A 21,606-nucleotide genomic window follows, 5' to 3' on the forward strand; every position below is an offset into this window, starting at 1 on the left:
TTATTTTCCCCACCAGGGGTCGAACCTGTGAACCCTGCAGTGGAAGTCTTAACCACTTGACCACCAGGGAAGTCCCCTGACCACCTATTTTAAACCACACACTTTCCCCCTTCCATGCTTAATTTTTCTCTATGGCACGATCACCATTTGATACAGTATGTTTTTCTTCATAACTGTCATGAGGGCAAGGATTTTTGTCAGTTTTTCATTTCTATTTCCTCAGTGCTTAGAACTGTACCAGGCCCCAAATAGGTGCTCAATAAATATTTGTGTCATTTAGCAGGAGCAGCAGAGCAGTCCGGGAAAACCGCTGCACAGCAAGCTGGCTCAGCTGAGGCTGCTGATGTGGTCAGAGTCCTTCATGCTAACCTTTTGTAAATAATAAAATCAAGTCTCAGATGCCGGATGGACGGCTACCAGGCCTCCAACTTTCCAAGAGCGAATGGCCACCACTCTTCCCGCCTCCTTGCGAAGAGCTGGAAGGAAGCAGGACGTCCCTCCCCGCGAAGTCAACAAGGTTGCTCCGGCCTGCGAGCGCCGCGCTCCGGCCACCACCGCTCCCAGCAGCCGGAACGTTTGCGCGTCGCCACCGTGCGCGGCGGAAGGACTTCGGCGGCGCTCTCAGAGCAAATTGTGCAGAGCTTCCGGCAGAGCGGCCCTCAGCAGGACAGGTGAGGCCGCGGTAAAGGTTTGCCCGAATCCGAGGCGTGGATCCGAGGCCTGGGAAGTGTGGCAGCGGGAGGGGCTGCGCGGCTGGAAGCGGGGATTGAATGGCCCAGAACCGCCTCGCAGGGAATGAGGATGTGTGGGAGGGGGAGGAGGGCAAATTCCGTCTAGGGAGCTGCATAGAAGCATCTGGGGCAGCAGTGTGGAGAGTGGCTCTCCTGCCCTAAGGCAGGGCACGAGTTTGGGGACTTGTGGTCCTGGGTTCTAGCTCGTCACCAGCCTCCAGCTGTGTGGCCTCAATAGAGTTACCAGCCTCTGACCCTTGAGTTCCACACCTGAAAAGCAGGACAGTTATCACCCTTGCCTGTCGCACAGCGCTTGGCAGGGTTAGGTGTGAGGGAAAGCTTCATAAATTGCGATGTGTGGTGCAGATCTCATTTGTTTACGTGTAGCTTTCTGAGCTCATGTGAAGGAATCATACCACCAGCCTTCCCCAGGGGGAAGTGGCTTTCCTGGGGTTGGATTCCCAGCGATATTTGTAAGAAGATGGAATATTGGGCAGTCATAGGCAGTTGGATATGCTGACCTAAGAGGTTACCAAGTACAGTTTCCTCCAGGCTGCATAAATCCCTTCTCTATTAACTGCATGCATTGTAAACATCCAGCTTCCCTTTGAACATCTGCAGTTATGGGGATCTTAATACCTCTGTCCTATCCCTGTAATTTCCCATTGCAGACAGTTCGAATTAAGAAGTCCTTGTATGCAGTGAGCCAGAGGTGGTCCTGCTTGCAGCTTCTACTCATATAGTTCTCACTTTGCTTCTGAACTTTCAGAGAATTAAAAGTAATAAAATAAAAATAAAATAGTTTAAATATTGATGTGATGGATGGCAGTAGCCACCTCTTTAAGAATTTAAGCTTTTGATTTTTGACATTCATGATAAATACAAAAACACCTCCATGGAAGATCAAAATGTTCAATTTAGTCACTGTATGCTGTGTTACTACACTCATCATTAAACCTACAAGGCACCAACATGGTGTGTTGAAGTAGCACTGATGTCAGAATTAATGCACTTCTTGTTATTTCAGGATACTAAAGTGGATCACCTTATCTCCTGAAACAAATGAATCTCTTCCAGTGCCAGGGAGTGGCTTGTTAATTCAGTGAGAGACACACAGAACTTTAGCAAATAATATCTGATTGTAGCAGGTGCCAGAGAAAGCGGTGATGCCATAAAAGCAGTCTTAAACTTGTCAATAGGTTTTAATTCCAGAAGTCCATTTATAAAAATCGATATATATTTAGATTTTTAAGCATATTTTTCTATAGGAAAAATGAAATAAATGAGGTTGAGGTCTTGGTTATTGTCCTCATCACAAAAATTAATCTTTGCCCCTGCCAATGATGGGATTTGTTTTGTCCTTAATGTCTTGGCACTTAGGATTCCTTTGATCTTTCATCTATGGTAGAAGGAAGTTGAAAGTGAGAATGTAGAATGGGGAGGGAGATTCCATTGGGGAGGGTGGAGGTGTGGATGTGATGGGGGTGTTTATTACTTGGTTATGGTTAATAGAGTACTCCCAACACCAATTTTATTCCTGATTATTATTTTTTCAAATCCTATGATCTTTTTTTCTAAAATAACATGTGAAATCCAGACAAAACAAAACGCAAATGTTTTAAATTTTTAACTTTGAAATAATTTTAGATTTACAGAAAAGTTGCAAAAAAAGAAAAGTACAGAGTTTCCATATAACCTCCCTCTTGAGACAGCCTGAGCTAATGTATAAAGTTCCTTTCCAAATGCTTACTAAAATTATTTAAATAATAATGAAATTATTAAATAATTAAATAAAATTTAAAATAAATTAGTTGAGATCAAAATCAAGGTGGGGTATCCCTGATTATTAAAGAGATACATGTTCATATTGAAAATATGAAAATACAGAAAAGAATAAAGAAGCAAAAAACCAATCATCCTTAATTGTAACATCCATCAAAACCATTTGTCCTATTTATTGAATTACTAAATATTTCCTTTTTCTTTTAATAGTTGGGGTTATAGTGTAGGTTTAATATTGTATTTTTTAAAAAATTATGAGCCATAAGCATTTATCATTTATGAATAATAATAAATTTCATTTAAAAACTTGATTATGAGAAAATTCACACAAAGGTAGAAAGATAGTACAGTGAATCACCATGTATTCAGCAGTCAGCTATAATAAGCAACAGTTGTGGCTCGTGTTTCATCTACACCTGTACCCACTTCTCATAATTCTATGGTTCTGTCCTATGACACATCTTTAATACATTTTTGTTTTTTTTTAAATTGTAAAGAGATGCTTATTTGTGGTGGTGCCAAATTTGTGCATAATTATTCGTATTCTTTCTTGGGGATGGGAAAAGAGTTCCATGAGGATTTTAAAGTATTTTTCATTCAGCTACAATTATTGAATAAATTGCAAAAAATAAGATGATTTTGCATTCTGAGTTTTTTTTTTTTACTTTGTGTGTTTACTTTCCGCTCTTTACTTTTCAAATTTAATTGTATGCATTTGGTGACAAACATCTTTAATCAATTCACAATCTAATGATTTTTTTTAACAGAATATTGAATAATACAAAACAGTAAGAAAAAAATGGATGAGGAGCCTGAAAGAACTAAGCGATGGGAAGGAGGCTATGAAAGAACATGGTAAGTAGGGCATTATTACTTTCCCTTCCCTTTTAGATGTTGTTTTGGGTTTTGTTTTTGTTTTTACAACTTTATTGAAGTATATTTTACACATGTTAACATTCACCTGTTTCTTATGTATAATTCAGTGATTTTTAGAAAATTTACTGGATTGTGCAATCATCAACATAAATCAGTTTTAGAACATTTTTACCACCCCAGTAATATCCCTCATGTCCATTTACAGTTAATTCCATTCCCACCTCCAGTCCTAGGCAACTACTGTGTGCTTTCTGTTTCTCTAGATTTGCCCTTTCTGGACATTTCATGTAAATGTAATCATATAATATGTGGTCAGTTGTGTCTGACTTCTTTAACTGAACATACTGTTTCAAGTTCATCCATGTTGTCGCATGAATCAGTAATTCATTTCTTTTTATTGCTGAATAGTATTCTGTTAATATGTTTATGCCATGTTCTTATTCATCCTTTCACCATTTGATGGACATTTAGATTGTCTATAATTTTGGGCTGTTATGAATAATGCAGCTGTGAACATTCAGGTGCAAATCTTCGTGGGACATGTTTTCATTTCTCTTGGGTTGATAAAATTTTAGCTTATCTTTTCAAACAAGTAATTATTGCTTACAGGGAGATTCTTAAAGAAGATGAATCAGGATCACTTAAAGCTACAATAGAAGACATTCTCTTCAAAGCAAAGAGAAAAAGGTAGGTAAACTTTGTGTGTGTTACAAAAGGTAAAATATATTCCTTTAGGTGTTTCTGTCCACTTATGGCCACTCCTTGGTACTTCATTTGAGCTGTGTTTCAGGGAAACTGACTTGTAGCCTTCTAAATAGGGGGAAGGAGCCAGCAACCTAGTGCCTCATCAGGGAAATTGATCTTCAGGGACTGTCCAAAATGCCCATAATTATATGCATCCATAAGTTAATAATTTATTTCACTAAAAAAATGCAGGTTAGTTGAAAAGTTGTAATGATTTTTCAGGTAGTAGATGGTATTCCATTAAAATGTTTGCATAATTTTAACAGGGTATTTGAGCACCATGGACAAGTTCAACTTGGAATGGTATGTTATTCTTTTTTCCTTTTCTGGTACAGGACTAGTTTGAGTTAGAGAAACATTCTGGCTTAATAGAATAAACAACAGTAAAACAAACTTTTTAAGGGAATATATTAAAAATATATGTGTAGAATATGTGAATACTAAATGATATTTTTACTTCTTGATCAAAAATGTATTTGAAAATTGTTCTTTTGGGGATTTTTTTTGGTAGATGCGCCATCTTTATGTGGTAGTAGATGGATCAAGAACAATGGAAGACCAGGATTTAAAGCCAAATAGACTGACATGTACTTTAAAGGTATACTAAAATTATTCTAATTTATACTACATGTGAGGAAGGATGCTGAATTCTGTAAAAGAAATGGTTTTAAAGAAAGCAATCTTTTTTTTTTTTTGAGCTAATACAAACTATAGCTAAGTAGAAGTGCTACCGGATCATTTACAGAAATGGTATACCAAAATAGCTAATTATTTATGCTTTTAATTCCACTCCATGTTAGGATCTTGCTTTGTCAGTTATCCCTTTCTTTATTGAATCTTCATTCTCCTTTGACTTACTTGAATCAATCTCCTCAGCTTATAAACACATTCAGATTATTCCTAATTTATTAAAACCCATCCTCAGTTTTGCTTATTCTGTTTGTCTTTATTGGATCTTTTCCTCGTTTAGATTGTTTCTGTCTTATATGTCCAAATGGTTCCATCTTTCAAGGCCTAGCTCAAACCTATCTCATCACTTACCGTTTCAAATTCAGGTTTATTTAATATTTCAAAATTTATTATTTTTTATTTATTTAATATTTTTACTTCTGAACATTTTTTGAAAATCTATAAACTTAAAAATCATTAGAAACAATGCTTCATAAATAGATTTCACAGGCACTTCCCTGGTGGTGCAGTGGTTAAGAATCTACCTGCCAATGCAGGGGACACGGGTTCAGTCCCTGGTCCAGGAAGATCCCACATGCTGTGGAGCAACAAAACCTGTGCGCCACAACTACTGAAGCCCGCACTCTAGAGCCTGCAAGCCACAACTACTGAAGCCCGCGTGCCACAACTACTGAAGCCCACATGCCTAGAGCCTGTGCTCCGCAACAAGAGAAGCCACCTCAATGAGAAGCCTGCGCACCGCAATGAAGAGTAGCCCCTGCTCGCTGCAACTAGAGAAACCCCACGTGCAGCAACGAAGACCCAACGCAGCCAAAAACAAATAAATTAATTAAAAAAAAAAAAGATTGCACAAAACCTGTTTTCTGTGGTTGTTGTTTTGCCCTTATCTAGTATTTCCTTTTTGTTTTCTTTGAACAGTTGTTGGAATACTTCGTAGAGGAATATTTTGATCAAAATCCTATTAGTCAGGTATGTAGATAAGTGATGTAATTCAGAATTAGCATCCTGATATTATTGCCAAATATAATTTATTTTTTAAAACATTGTACATATATTCTATTGGTGATTAAGTAATTCAGATTGTGTATAAGTTTCTGGGACACTTAGCAATGAAAAGTAAGATAACTCTAGAAGTTAATGTACAGTGAACACATAGCTCAGTTTATATCAGAAGTTTCTCATGTTACTTATTCCTTTTGTAATTAGTCATTTATTTTAGTTACATACATTCTTATCAAGAAGAAATAATTTGTTAAATTAATAATGATTTTTGTTTTTATTTTGAGATTGGAATAATTGTAACAAAGAGTAAAAGAGCTGAAAAACTGACTGAACTCTCAGGTATGCATAAAATTACCTTTATAGCACTCAAGGACTTGGCTTTATTTACCCAACCTTGTAACTCTGTAAGGTTGCCTAATAAGTAAAATGAAGCCTTTCTGCAGGCTCTTTAGGTAAAACACTTAAAAAAACCTCTATTAAACTCTTGGTCTCTAAAATGACCTGTTTTTTTGTTTGGTTTTGTCGCCCACACGGCATGAGGGATCTTAGTTCCCCAACCAGGGATCAAACCCGTGTCCCCTGCAATGGAAGCGCAGTCTTAACCACTGGACTGCCAGGGAAGTCCCTAAAATGACCTGTTTTAAATTGAGTTCTGTTTTTTCATTTGTTTTTTTTTTAACTTGAGTTCTGCACAGTCATGAATAGTATTATAATGAATGTAAATGTGTTTATTCTTATCCTGAAAGCATTAAGATAAAATTATTTTAACCATTCAGAAGATCCACTTAATCTTAAAATTAATTTTTTAAAGGTAAACCTCTAAAGAACAAAGAGTATACAAATTGAATTGTAGTTGTTAATGATTAGATTTTCTGCTTGAATGACATGCCTAACTGAATTTTATTCTCTTAAGAGATAATAATGGCAGATTTTATTTGCTTTGGTATATGTGCCATTGCAAACTTACATCACTAATTCTATTTTATTTTCTGTAAAATACACTGTCCCTTAAATGTGGTTCTCAACCTTTCATCCTCACCAATACACATAAAATTGACACACTTCCATCATTAGTAATTTTTCATTATGGCAGTAAGTAGTGAAGTGTATGTTAGCCTGGGGTCATCCAGGAAACTCAGTTGGAAGTAATCCAAAAAATCACAAACTAGCTTAAGGGCAAAGGGGAAATTACTGGCTCATGTTGAAAGGTGGGCTGACTTCACATATAGTTGTTTCTGTCTGGCTTCATTCTCTGATAGGTTTTCTGAGAGGTGACAAGATGTCTATTAATAGCCCAAGTCTACATGACCCTCCTAGTCCGTAGCCTCAGCACAGGTTCCAAAGAGGACTCTTATTGACTCTGATTATGATCTGCGCATCCATGAGCCGTCAAAGTAGCCAAGGGAATGAAGTATTTTGTTGGTAGGCCTGGATTACATGTCTGTGTCTGGAGTAGGTTAGAAGCAGGGTAAGTTCCATTTGAACCACGTAGTCTAAACTAGATTCTTATACAGTGAAGGAAGGATGGTTCCCCTAAGAAAAAGATGTAGGGCTGACCCTCTTGCATGCCCCCTACCCCAAGTTAATAGTAATATTCTGTGGGTGCACAGAGATGAAAAATCCTCTGGTGATTCTTATAGGCCTCTTGAAAGTACCCTCTCTTCCTCTGAACAGAATCACTGCTATAAACCACACTGACAGTAACGTAAGTATGCTTTTTTTCTATACTCATAACACAGTAGGAGATAAAAAATTTTTTTGTATGTTATGGTAGAAAGAAAAGTGGATAGAGAGCCAGAAGATTTTGAGTGTTGGTCCTGCCACTGGGTAGGCATATGTCTTTGGGCAAGTCACTTAACTTATTAGATTTGTTTCTCAGTTATGAAATGAAGGAATTAGACTTAGGTACTTTTCATTTCTAAAATTTTATGATTCCAAGAATAAATACTTGCAGTATATAGCTGACCCTTGAACAACTTGAGAATTGGGAATGCTGACCCTCTGCACAGTTGAAAATCTGCATATAACTTTACAGTCGGTGCTCTGTTTCAGTGGTTCCACCTCCGTGAGTTCAACCAACTGCAGATCATGTAGTACTGTAGCACATACTTAGTGAAAAAAAAATCTGCATATAAGTAGACCCACATAATTCAAACACTTACTGTTCAAGGGTCCACTGTATATTAACTATGGCAAATGGTTAATATTTTAAAGCTTATTCAAATAAATAAGAACACCAAGAAGCTCCAAATAGATGTATGGGCAAAGAAGATAAACAGTGCATGCCAGAAAAAAAGAGGAATTAAATAACTATTAAAAAAGAAAGTTTAGCCAAACTAGTGTTAAAAAAAAAAAAGCCCACTCAACAACATTTTACATATTTTAAATGACCAAAATGAAGTTTCAAAAGCAATATATGGCTTGCTGAACCATGGAGAAACTGGTACTTATAATGCTGATAGTCTGGTTAATTTGTTTAACATTTTCTGGAAAAGAGCCATAAAAATGTTCCTTGGAGGACTTCCCTGGTGGTCCTGTGGTTAGGACTCCGCACTTTCATTGCTGAGGGCACGGGTTCAATCCTTGGTCGGGGAACTAAGATCCCGCAAGCCGTGTGGCACGGTGAAGAGGGAAAAAAAAAGGTATTAAAAAATATATATTCCTTGAAGTATACTTAGGAAATGTTATGAAAGAAGAAAAAGCCTCACTCTACAAATATACTGTCTGGAGTGGTATGTATTGGGTTGGCCAAAAAGTTCGTTCGGGTTTTTCCGATGATGTTACAGAAAAACCTGAACGAACTCTGGCCAACTCACTATAATAGTGACAAATTGGAAATTAAATGTTCAGTGGTATGAAGGTAGTTTGCTATATGATAAACTCGATGTTTAATTGTTAATTAATATGAAGACAATGTTGAAATAGGAGGAAATGTCTGAAGAATACCATATTTTATTGAACCTCAGATTCTGTCATTTGTAAGATACCTTTATTTTATGAGCCATCAAGAAGGAAACACTCTAGCAATTAACCTTTGATACAATGTCAAATGATATGTGAATTGTTCATACCAGCTTCTTGGTGGTTTGACATGCCTGTCAACTATTCTAAAGAATTGGGCAGTTTTTCTTCCCTTCATTTGTATTGCTTAGCATGAGACAGACAGTCTTTTCAGATGTTATTTCAATAACAACGTAACACAGTTTTGTCTCTTTGTGGAAATCCTCTTTCTTGGGTCTTATAAAGTGCTTGTTTTTTACCCCTGAAGAAAAAAATGGAATTGCAGGCATTCTTCTATCAATGAGTTTTTGCTTCACCAATAACAAATTTACACCTCACTGTTCTGTTCCATGCCTTTCTACATAAAAATATAACCGTCTGTATTAGCCTTTCTAAAAACACTTTAAATCGCAGTTAAACTCAACATGAACAGCACAAACAATGCACATGATACAGTTGAAGCAGCAACACATCAACAGCATTCATAGGTTCACACTTGAGCAGGCAGTGACAGCTGTGTCACAAACGCTGCCTGGCTGCCGGTGATTGTAAGACACATCGTGATTTCAGAGATGTTAAAATGTGAACATATATTAGTATTAAAAATGATGAAATAGGAAATATTAAGAGTAAAAATATATGCACTCTAGGTTAATATTATTAAAATGTGTGCTAATAGATTATTTGTATTCTGTTTTTTCAGTACGAGTGAGACTATATAACAAAACATTTCTGATGAAAGTGCAACTTGCTGATAAGAACCTGCTATATAAAAAATAAAATAAAATTCAAAAATTCAAAAAAAATTGCAACTTGCTAAAAATGTAAATCAAAGGGATTCTGTTGTTTAACATCATAGATATGTAAATTTGGGAGAAAGGTAAATTTATATAATATATATATATTATTTTTATTAAAAGTAGATTATTCCATTTCTATTTTAGGAAACTCAAGGAAACACATAATATCTTTGAAGAAAGCTGTAGATATGACTTGCCATGGAGAGCCATCTCTTTATAACTCCTTAAGCATGGCTATGCAGACTCTAAAGTTAGTATTTTACATTTATTGTTTATAATTTATTTCAAAGTTTTTTGAATGAGTTAAGTTGAAATGATAATATGTTAATATGCGTCTCCATAAACCCAGCTGTAATGAAATCATTATTGAAAGAAATATGTAATGTCATTTATAATGTTTAGTATGGTGTTGGTAAGTAATTTTTATTTTACATTTTAGTTGCTGAGGTATATCCTTAAAGGTTTTAGAAAAATATAATTAAAGCTGTAGTAATATCAGTAGTACAAAAGAAATATAAAAAATATTTTATTGAAAATTGATTGTATGTGGAATTTAATGTGGTATAATAACTGAGTTTGTTGTACATTGGTTTTTATTAACTTATTTTGTAATACATCTATAAATTAATAGCACTTTTCTAGCAAGTTTAACTATGTGGAATATAGTTAAAGCCCCAAAGAAAGTATTCGATATATTTAAAGCTTATATATTTTATCCCTGGATAGTCTGTCCTGACTCAGATTTTTATACCTTTATATGATACTTTTTTAGTTTTGAAGTAGATGAGAAGGAGGTAACACACATAGTGACGGTAGGCACAATAGCAGCATCCACAAGTGAAAGCTGAGCCTAACAATGAAAATATAAGCTGGAAAGCTATAAATAATTGATAAAGTTGCTCCAAAAAGCATAGAAATATCTATTTGGTATAGAGGAGAACAGTTCATCACATCTTAAAATCCCGTAAACCATCATTGAATTAAATGGTACACAAACATTACTGTTTATGAATATTATGACTGAATCAACATAAGATTAAATTGTCTTTAAAAAAGAAGTATGTTACTATTTTCAAGCCACACATATGCACCTTAAAGTTGATTCCTATGGTATTGTCACACTTTCCAATGTACACTTTAGACTTTGTATGAAACAAATCTATTAGAATGTAAGCTTCATGATGTCAGGAACCTTGTTGGTCGTTTATCACTTCATCCCCAGAACTTAAAAGAGTATTCAAGAAATGTTTATTGAATGAATAAGTGAATCAATGAATTTTTTTTAAGTGTGTAGCTAATTTTAGAAAAACTGGCATTAAGGTTTTTAGAGTATACTCACAATTCATTCCTTTGTAATGTTGAAATAAATGGGGTTATTCTGTAGTCTAAGTGTGTAAAACATGGGTACTATTGTTTCTGAGTTTTTTATTAGTGTAATTTGTTATACCTAATTGGAGTGGTTTTTATCTTTCTTTAGACACATGCCCGGACATACAAGTAGAGAAGTCCTAATCATCTTTAGCAGTCTCACAACCTGTGATCCATCTAATATCTATGATCTAATCAAGGTAGAACCAATAATTTCTTCATAATCAAAATCAAAGTTACAACTCTAAAGAGAATTCTATAGTGAATTTATTACTACTTTTCAGAACATTCTATTTTTCAAACACATTAATTATTCAATTTTTTTTCTTCCCTCAAAACTCACCATTTACTTGGATTTTACGAAGACCCTAAAGGCAGCTAAAATTAGAGTGTCTGTTATTGGATTGTCTGCAGAGGTTCGGGTTTGCACTGTGCTTGCTCGTGAAACTGGTGGTATATATCTAGAATCTTCAATATTTACTCATAATTACTATGTAAAGTAACAGTCTATTAATTAGGATGTTTTTATATGTTTTTTAAGCTGCTAAACTTAAATCAGTTCATGTCCTGAAGTCCAAAATATGGGTAGTTACATTAAATATATCACCAATTCTATAAGATATCATCTCAGAATGCAAGGAATTTTCAGTAGTTATGTCAATGTTCAGAGTAAGCATTATAACTCTTGAAAAGCTAGAAATTTTACTATATTAATACTTAGTGAAGAACTTGTAACTTGGCTTTAATTAAATTGTAATTACAGTTATTCCTAGAGAAGTCAATTTGGAGATGTTATTTAAATAAAGTTTTTGAAAAATGATAATTTAACTTAAGAATTTACTTTGAAAATGAACATTTTCAGATGGTAAAACTTTTACAGAATTATATAGAAATTACAGTTCATTCTTATGTCTGGAAAGCTGTTGTTTCTTCTCTTTTACTTCTCATCTTGTTAGGCACATACCATGTTATTTTAGATGAAAGCCATTACAAAGAATTGCTGACACATCATGTTAGTCCTCCTCCTGCTAGCTCAAGCTCTGAATGCTCACTTATTCGTATGGGTAAGTATTTATTTTGTGTTATTTAATTAATTTATTTTTATTTTTAATTTTTTTTTGGCCACACCACTTGCAGGATCTTAAATAGTTCCCCGACCCGGACCCGGGCCACTGCAGTGAAAGTGCCAAGTCCTAACCACTGGACCTCCAGGGAATTCCCTATTTTGTGTTATTTTAAAATAGACATTTAAAAAAATATATTTTGACTCAAGCTAGACTTTCTATCTCATTTGCACAAGTTAACGTTTAAGAATTTCTTGTATTTAACTTAAGTGTTTTATAATTAGAGAAAATTATGCTGTTGAAGCAATTTTGGGAAATACAGAGAAGTAAAAAGAAAATTAAACTCACTTGTAGTCCTATCACTCAAGGAACACTACTTTTTTTTTTTTAATTGTTAAGGTTAGGTATAAAGACACTGTGTTTATGGAGAAATTCTTGTATTAAGAAATCAAAAAAGCTATAAAATCTGCTGTACTGTTTTATCAAAGCTGTGTAATACAATTATTATTTTATAGTAAACATTTATTTGTAAATTGAAAAAGCCCAACTATTTTGTAATTTGTAATTGAAAAATCCCAACTTTTTCAATACAAAAAGAGACTCCTGGGGCTTCCCTGGTGGCGCAGTAGTTGAGAGTCCGCCTGCTGATGCAGGGGACGCGGGTTCGTGCCCCGGTCCGGGAAGATCCCACATGCCGCGGAGCGGCTGGGCCCGTGAGCCATGGCCGCTGAGCCTGCGCGTCCCGAGCCTGTGCTCCGCAGCGGGAAAGGCCACAGCAGTGAGAGGCCCGCGTACCAGAAAAAAAAAAAAAAAGAGAGACTCCTTGTTTAATATGCATTTTTAAACTGTCAGTGAGATGGAATGCTTTTCTGCCTTGTTTTTGGCTATTTATAGTACTGTTCAACTTCTCTTTCCTGTTTCCTCATCTCACGTGATATTAGTATCTATTTAATTGCCTGTTGCAAGGATTGAGTTAATACAGACCAAGTATTTAGAGTAATGCTTGATATAAACACTTAGTACATTTTAGATATTATGTTGGCTAATCTTTTCGATTTACTGATACATTTCCTTAGCCTATCTTAAAGTTATTTTTAAACTTATAATAATTCTCCAAATTGATTTATTAGAACCATTTAGGAATATCAACCCATTTTCAGTCACCTGATGCAAATGTTTTTTCAGTTGGTCATTTTCCTTTACTTTTATTTATTTGTTTTGAAATGTAGATAGGTTTAAAATTTTTATATAGAATGAAATTTCTCTTTTTTTATGGTTTCTGCTTTTCTTAGACTTGTTTTCAGAATTTAAAAATATATATGGAAAAGAGACTACATGGGTTTGGACATTCCAAAATTTTAAACTAGGAGTATGTTCTTATATAAAATGAAAGTGGACTATATTATAGACTCCTCTGTTATATCAGAAAGTATTTAAAAATTACATTTTCTTTTTAAAAAGCAGTGTGTGTTAAGCGTTGTTAAATTAGAAAATATGGATATGAACTTTAGAATCTGAGGCCATATGTATGGACAGATCTTTCCCCCATTTCCTCTACTATTAATTCTTTTTTAAACTGGGAATTACTGTCAGTTTGACCGTGCTATAATAAACATCTAAAAGGCAGGAAAGAGAACTTTTGCACAACGTAGTGGGCTTTCTGGTAGGAACATTTTTAGGTTTCTATTACTAGAATTTTTCTGTTTCCTTGAGGAAAAAAAAGTAATACATTTTCTTCTGTGAAGGATTTCCTCAGCATACCATTGCTTCTCTGTCTGATCAAGATGCAAAACCCTCTTTCAGTATGGCGTAAGTAAAAACCTTGAAATTGTCCGTGATAATGTTTTTACATTGTTAAGTCCTTCCTGTAAGTTATAAATTTAAAAGATGGACTTGAAATGTAATGGCTTTTGTAGAAGATTACTTTCTATGTAGCTGTAAAAAGGAGTGAAAACTATATATACTCCTGTAATATTACTAAGTAAAACAGTAAGGTAGAGAAAAGTGTATAGTGTGCTACCGATCATCTAAGAAGAGGGTGGAGGTTTGAGTAGATACACATACTTGTTTATATTAATAATAAAAATAGTAATGAAACCAAAAAGTAAAAAAATGTTTACTAATGCAATGTGTGGAGAAAGGCAAAGAGATAGATCCTAGACTTTTCTGCATATAACTTGTTTTAACTTTGGAGCTTTACATTTTACATAATTATAAAACAAAAGTAAACTTAAGAAAGTAAGTCTTAAAACTCATAAATAAGACTACTGTCTTTAGCTATAAAAGTGTAATAGGGACTAGATTTACACTTCTGTCTCCTTGCAGAAAACCAAACAAAATATACAAAACTGTAGTTTTTGTATATTGGACAACAGGCAGTGCAAATAATGATCCCTGCAAGACGAGAAACAAATGAGGTGGGCCCTATGATTGCAGCTTACTGCCTAGAGAGAATTTCCAGGCTGCTGTGCAGGGAGGGAAGACCCACACAGAACCAGGAGGTTTTGCTCCGTTCAGAAACAAAGTTCAGAGTTTGGGGGGTGGGGGGGTGGAAGAGGCTACCATTTTGCAGGGCAGAGTACTCGAGAGTAAAGAGCTGCACAGAGAGCTCTGGAGAGCTTCCTCTGAAGCTCCCCATGAGTCATTAGCTGAATGTTGATCTGTACATTCCTGCCGGGAATCTGGAGGCCAGGGAAAGAACTGGAGAGGAGCAGCAGAACAATCCCTAGAGCTCACACGGGGCAGGGAGTAGTTCATGTTACCACCAGTCAGTGTGGAAAGGCCTCTTAACACCGCAGGCATTGAATAGAGTCCACAGTAATGAAACCAAGTTAACTCTAGACTAGCAGCTGTTCTGGACAGCCTAACAAACTTAAAAGCAAGTCTTGGCATCATACTATTTCACAGTTACTAAAGTATATTCCAGAAAAAGCCACAGTGTATTTAAGGCAATGCAAAAAAAAATCCAGCACCCAAAACAGAGCAAAATTCACAATATCTGGCAACCAATCAAAAATTACCAGTCATGCAAAGAAGTAGGAAAGTATGACCCATAACAAGGAGAAAAATCGTAGAATGGAAACATATCCAGAAATAACACAGTTGATAGAAGTAATAGGTTTGGTGTTAAAATAATTATTGTAAATATACTCCATATGCTCAGGAAAGTTGAGGAGTACATGAGTATGATAGGAGATATGGAAAATAGAAAAAAGACCCCAATCAAACTTCTAGAGATGAAGAATACAGTGTTTTAGATGAGAAATAAGCTGGATTAGGATTAACAGCAGATTAGTCACTGAAGAAGAGAAGGTGAGTGAATTCAAAGACATTAATGGAAACTATTCAAAACAAAATGCAAAGAGGAAAAAAAGACAAAAATGAACAGAGTGTAAGTGAGCAGTGAAACAACTTGAAGGTTTTAAAATCAGAGTGGCTTTTGCTCTAACTGCTCACATCTTTATATATCACTTTTTAAAAACTAATGTTTCCCCCCACAGGCATCTGGATAGCAACACTGAGCCAGGACTTACATTAGGAGGCTATTTCTGCCCACAGTGTCGGGCAAAGTACTGTGAGCTTCCTGTTGAGTGTAAAATCTGTGGTAAGAAACCAACTGTTCATGATCCAGTAAATTAATCTTGAATAATTTCTTACCTATATTGCTATTAAAATAAATATAAATATTAAGCTCTGCCTATGTTTCTGGATTTAATCTGTGAAAAAAGACATAGATTACTTTTTTCATTGTGTGCTTAGTACTCCATTTTTAAAAATAAACATGGCATTCTAAAAGAGTTTCCTAATTCTCTTTCTGAAAAAAATTATGTTCTTTAAAGGCAGTGCAGTAGATCTAGTAGACGTTTTTGCAGCTCTTCATAAAATAAATATATATAAGGAGAATGAGAAGTTAAAGTAACAGAATTGTAGAATTTTATTTAATTTATAAGTAAGGAAATATGCCAAGAGAGGTCACATACTTAGTGACAGAACTAAGACTCCATCCTGGAGTCTCCTTTTATGGCCACAGGTAAACTAAAGAAATGAATGCCTGCAATCCTAAAAAAACAGAACTTGAAAATATTTAGCCTAAGTTATATCATTTGACATTTCAGCCATCATCTTTATGAGGTTTGGGTTATTAAATATGTCTTTCTGCTTTATGTGTTAGGTCTTACTTTGGTGTCTGCTCCCCACTTGGCACGGTCTTACCATCACTTATTTCCTTTGGATGCTTTTCAAGATATTCCTCTGGAAGAACATAATGGAGAAAGGTATATGAGTTTTGAGTAATTTGTATCTGTTACAAGTGATAATGTTTGAATATATTGTTACTACATTAAAAAGAGTCATATTCACTTGGTCACGATTACTGCTAATGTAGAAAATGAGATGTAGAATGCCTTGTTTATGACTGAAATGATTCATTAAACAGATCTGGATCTCCAGAGATCTGTTAATTTCCCTAAACCCATCTATGTGTAGTAAGAGTGGTGGTATGTTGGTAAATCAGCTCTCCAAAAAGAAAAAAAAAAAAAGCCCCGATTTGTAGCATTTGCTGACTTCCATGGTGTAAAACTGGAAGATTTATCCAGAAGGCCTAATATCAAAATAATATAAAAAATAAAGAAAAGATCAAATGAAGAGTATGAAAGAAATATTCAAGGATATTTTCTACTGTCGAAGGAAAAAATTTTCTAGATTGAAAGGGACTGTCAAGTGCCTGACATATTGAAGGCAGACCTGCACTGAAGTGTATCATTGTGAAATTTCAGAATACACAGCAAAATACTAACCCTAAACATTTCTGGAGAGGGAGAATTGGGTCACATGACCTGGAATTAAAATTGTTTGGCTTCTTGTGAGCAACACTGGATGCTGACAGGGAGCAATTTCCTTCAAAATTTGGAATGAGAATTATTACCAACCTGAATTATATACCTAGCCAAGGTATTTAAATGTAGGTAGAATAGGAACTTCCCTGGCAGTCCAGTGGTTAAGACTCCGTGCTTCCAATGCAGGGGGTGTGGGTTTGATCTCTGGTCAGGGAACTAAGTTCCCACATGACGAGCAGCGCAGCCAAAAAAAAATATGTAGGTAGAATAAAGACATTTTCAGACTTGTAAGGTCTCAAGAGACTTTCTTGGGAAGCTGTGGAAGAGATGATTCAAAAGAATAGAGAAAGAGAATGAATGAAAGAGAATAGGAATATTTACCTAATTCAAAAGTGGCTAAAGAAAGCTGTAGGATGACGTCCTAGAATGACACTTGTATGTCAGATATGGAGAACAGTCAGTCTAGTTTGGAGAAGGTCAGAATGCTCCAGGAGAGATGTCACCAGAGGATGGAAACTATAGAATTCCTGATGTAGCTGAACATAACAAGAGGATATTCAGACTTCTCAGGGATCGGTTGGGGCTGAGTTAGTGGTAATTAGAAAAGTTAAGCTTATGAATAACAATACAGTTATTAACTCCAGGAGAAAGTGTTTTACAGAGAGGAAAATTTGTATGGCATGGCTCAGATGAATATGTCTATGTAGTCATAATAAACTAAACATTTAATATTGTTCTATCCAAAATGACTTAACAAATGTCATTCTCAATTCTTTCTATGTAGTTATGTGTACCCATTGCTATTGGTTCAAGATAGTTGAAAGAGAATTAAAATCTCATCTTCTGTAGTGGCAGGATCATAGCCAATGGCCTATGAAAAAAAACCAAGAGGTAGCACTATGAGCATTTGCTCTGGAAATGAAGTGCGGGTGGGTAGGCAGAGAACTGCTCTCTTTTGTAATAAATTTTGAGAACTTTTAATTCTTTAAACCATTCCTTGAAAATTAAGCCCTTAGGCATCCATTTTTATGATAAATTAACTTCTATCCATCTAGACTTGTACCAGCTGTCTGCTGTCTTTGGGAAAGTTGAAAAATAATCATGCAAATCATTTTCTGTAGGTCTTAATTCCCTTGCAGAATACCAGCTGAGAAATCATACTCATATTTAACCTTGATGAAAATAAAATAAAATTTGTTTAAGGAAGATTTTAAGCTGTCAGATGACCTTGGGATTTACTGTGGAATTTTCTTAAATTACTGGTATTCTTAATTCTTTCTCCTAAAAATCATATGTAAAGATAATTACAGTTGACCCTTGAACAACACGGATTTGAACTGCAATGGTCCACATACTTGTAGATTTTTTCCATAAACACATACTACAGTACATGATCCACAGTTGGTTGAATCCTCGGATGTGGAACTGCTGATATGGAGGGTCAGAGAGCCAGAGTGCCAACTGTAAAGTTATACTCAGATTTTTGACCTCAGGGATTGGTACCCCTAGCCTGCGTGTTGTTCAAGGGTCAACTGTACTTATTATTAATAAGAGAATTCTTGTAGAAGTTTTCCTGAGCTATTTTAATGAGTGAGTCCTTAACAAAATGATTCTTAAACTTTCTTTTTCAGATTTTGTTATGCCTGTCAGGGGGAATTGAAAGACCAACATGTAAGTTCATGTGCTTTGTAAATATTAAGTATTGTACAATAAATATTGAGAAAATAGTATTATAAGTTTTCAATAGATTGTTGAAGACCAGGCTCATATCAGGTTATTCCTTAGAAGTATAACAGTAGGTAGAGATAAAATGGGAGCTATTACAAACAGTTGTTTTGTAATTCTGCATTCTAATTTTGCTATAAAGATATTTTAGTAGTTTGTCTTCAGTTTGCAAGCTAAACTGAAATACTGAAATATTAGTTTGGAAATACTAAAAGTTTTTTTCTCCATGTTGTACTTTAGGCACTCATAACTCATTTTGAAGTTACCGTTTAAGGTGACCACAGACCAAAGGTTATTCCCCCATTGTGCCACTGAGAAAATATTTTTAAAAATTTTGATGGGGCCAATTTGAACATATAAACTTATATAAAGTTGCAAATAAGATAGATCACTATCTAGTTTTAATTTTTTGTTAATTTAGTTACATGTCCATATTTAAAACTATACTTTATAAACTATATAAACTATTAGTTGAAAGGATGGCTTGTTTTATTCTACTCTCACATTTCATAAAACAGTTGTATCGGAGTTTCCTGGTGGTCTAGTGATTAGGATTCGGTGCTTTCACTGCCGTGGCCCAGGTTCAATCCCTGGTTGGGGAACTGAGATCCCACAAGCCTTGAGGCATGCCAAAAAAAACCCCCCAAAAATCCAAATATATATATATAAAACCAATTAAAAAAAACAATTTTATTAAGTTCTACATGCCTCTTTGACATCAGTAGCTGCATCCTCACTAGAACCACTTTTTGACTCATTTGGAAGTTTTTAAGAAGACACCATCTTTTTTTTAATAAATTTATCTTATTTTTATTTATTTTTGGCTGCGTTGAGTCTTTGCTGCTGCACGCGGGCTTTCTCTAGTTGTGACGAGCGGGGGCTGTTCTTTGTTGCAGTGCGAGGGCTTCTCATTGCGGTGTCTTCTCTTGTTGCAGAGCATGGGCTCTAGGCGCGCGGCCTTCAGTAGTTGTGGTACACGGGCTCAGTAGTTGTGGCACGTGGGCTCAGTAGTTGTGGCTCGTGGGCTCTAGAGTGCAGGCTCAGTAGTTGTGGTGCACGGGCTTAGTTGCTTCGCAGCATGTGGGATCTTCCTGCACCAGGGCTCAAACCCATGTCCCCTGCACTGGCAGGCAGATTCTTAACCACTGCGCCACCAGGGAAGTCCCCAAGGGACTTTAAGGACTCAAAAACGAAGTTATTCCCTCATTTCTTTTTTTTTCTTTTATAAATTTACTTATCTTATTTATTTATTTTTGGCTGCATTGGGTCTTTGTTGCTGTGCGCAGGCTTTCTCTAGTTGCAACAAGCAGGGGCTACTCTTCGTTGCGGTGCACGGGTTTCTCATTGTGGTGTCTTCTCTTGTTGCAGAGCATGGGTTCTAGATGCGTGGGCTTCAGTAGTTGTGTCTCGTGGGCTCCAGAGTGCAGGCTCAGTAGCTGTGGCACACGGGCTTAGTTGCTCGCAGCATGTAGGATCTTCCATGGACCAGGGATCGAACCCATGTTCCCTGCATTGGCAGGCGGATTCTTAACCACTGAGCCACCAGGGAAGCCCCTTCCCTCATTTCTAAGGAGTACTTTTTTGGAAAAAATTAATTGCCTTCGATTTGAGAATATATAGTACATTGGAACTAATAAAGTTGGTAGGTGAGTAGGGAAAAAGTGATAGAGATATAAAAGAGCAAAGCAACTTGAATGTCTTCTAACTATGCTGTACCTAACTTTTGGAAACTACTTTTTAAATTTAGTTTTCTTCTTTTCACTGCAGGTCTATGTTTGCACTGTGTGCCAAAATGTTTTTTGTGTGGACTGTGATATTTTTGTTCATGACTCTCTCCATTGTTGTCCTGGCTGTATTCATAAGATTCCAGCTCCTTCAGCTATTTGATTCCAGCATATAATACACATTGAATGTGTTAAAAAGACATTTGCGACTGTAAATAAAATGATTCTTTAGAAGAAACTCCAGTGAAGAACCGTTCGAAAGGAAAGTCTAAGAAACCTATTACTTTAAAGCTTCCTCTGTAATGATTGGTAAAGTATTTACTTAATGGTGTATATCTAATACCGCCATTTTGGTGGTTTGTTGTCTGAGACTGGCTTACCTTTTATAGTTCAGGTTAATGAACTATCCTTGTTAGCCTCACTCAGGTTCATACCCAGGGACTGTTTAACTTAATCCCCCTCAACTTTCCTACCCTGGGTCATCAGAAAAATGTAGGTGAGAATGTATGATGAGGTCCATGTTTCAGGTTCAATGAAGATATACTGTTATAGGCAGGACTCTCTCTAGGGTATACCCTTCTGAGAGTGAATCAGGTTTCCATAGCAAAGGTATGTTTATTTTAAATCTATGAACTTTAGTCACTCTAGATTGAGTTTAACTATGATATTCGTGATTTTATAAATAACAATTCTTAGTGAAGAATGTTATCAGTAAAGACAATGTAATCCCACCCTGGAGAGTCTATTCAATAAATCTTGGAGGAAGCCCAGGAATATGCATTATTTTCAGTTTTTTATATATATATATACATATTCTTTTTCAGATTATTTTCCCTTATAGGTTATTAGAAAGAATTATGTATTTTTAGCAACACATGTGTGCACACACACACTAAGACGTAATTTGACCAAAGTACAGATCTTTCTCCCAAGAGTCATACTGTTTGCGCCTAGACCCAAATGGTTCTTTACAAGTAAACAGACTTCGGCTCTAGGTAACCAAATTAACTGCTGTCTTCCTTCCTTTTGCTCTGTCCACAAGAGGTATCAGTGGCTTGAAGGAGATGCCTTTAACATAATCAGAATATTTTATCTCCCCCTACTTGAAGTAAAAGAAAGGCCATGAGTAGGCACCTCTTGAAAAGTTACTTAGAAATATATTAGACACACACTCACAGTACTGTATATAAAAGGGACATGGAGTGCCTTTTTGGGGGCTGCTTTATCTCTTTCTACAATTTTGGGGTTTATTTGTATACTTGGTA

At 35.6% G+C, this 21,606-nt stretch overlaps 1 protein-coding gene across 2 annotated transcripts; it reads left to right on the forward strand.

Moving 5' to 3' along the window:
• The first annotated feature begins 616 nt into the window (after nucleotides 1–616).
• On the forward strand, nucleotides 617–21,111 carry LOC114892256 (general transcription factor IIH subunit 2). Of its 2 annotated transcripts, none has more exons than XM_029216916.1 (16): nucleotides 617–671; nucleotides 3,281–3,368; nucleotides 3,999–4,076; nucleotides 4,400–4,436; nucleotides 4,645–4,731; nucleotides 5,742–5,792; nucleotides 6,110–6,164; nucleotides 9,770–9,875; nucleotides 11,103–11,193; nucleotides 11,359–11,446; nucleotides 11,950–12,057; nucleotides 13,803–13,866; nucleotides 15,558–15,661; nucleotides 16,229–16,331; nucleotides 18,524–18,563; nucleotides 20,385–21,111. In XM_029216916.1, exons 2-16 carry the CDS (start codon nucleotides 3,313–3,315, stop codon nucleotides 20,502–20,504), a joined length of 1,188 nt encoding a protein of 395 aa, XP_029072749.1. In that variant the 5' UTR covers nucleotides 617–671; nucleotides 3,281–3,312; the 3' UTR covers nucleotides 20,505–21,111. The 2 variants fall into 2 exon arrangements, with proteins under 2 accessions (XP_029072749.1, XP_029072750.1); XM_029216917.1 differs by having other exon boundaries at nucleotides 11,368–11,446.
• Nucleotides 21,112–21,606: the final 495 nt, after the last annotated feature.

Source organism: Monodon monoceros, unplaced genomic scaffold (genome assembly GCF_005190385.1).
Source record: "Monodon monoceros isolate NGI ecotype Baffin Bay Population unplaced genomic scaffold, NGI_Narwhal_1 Super_Scaffold_12, whole genome shotgun sequence".
NCBI classification, from domain to species: domain Eukaryota; kingdom Metazoa; phylum Chordata; class Mammalia; order Artiodactyla; family Monodontidae; genus Monodon; species Monodon monoceros.

Excerpts from the sequence above, each read along its gene's own strand:
- LOC114892256 (XM_029216916.1), top strand. The coding sequence starts at position 3,313 with ATGGATGAGGAGCCTGAAAGAACTAAGCGATGGGAAGGAGGCTATGAA. Across the intron at positions 4,077-4,399 it reads TTCAAAGCAAAGAGAAAAAG|GGTATTTGAGCACCATGGAC; the intron begins GTAGGTAAACTT and ends TAATTTTAACAG. Across the intron at positions 4,732-5,741 it reads GACTGACATGTACTTTAAAG|TTGTTGGAATACTTCGTAGA; the intron begins GTATACTAAAAT and ends TTCTTTGAACAG.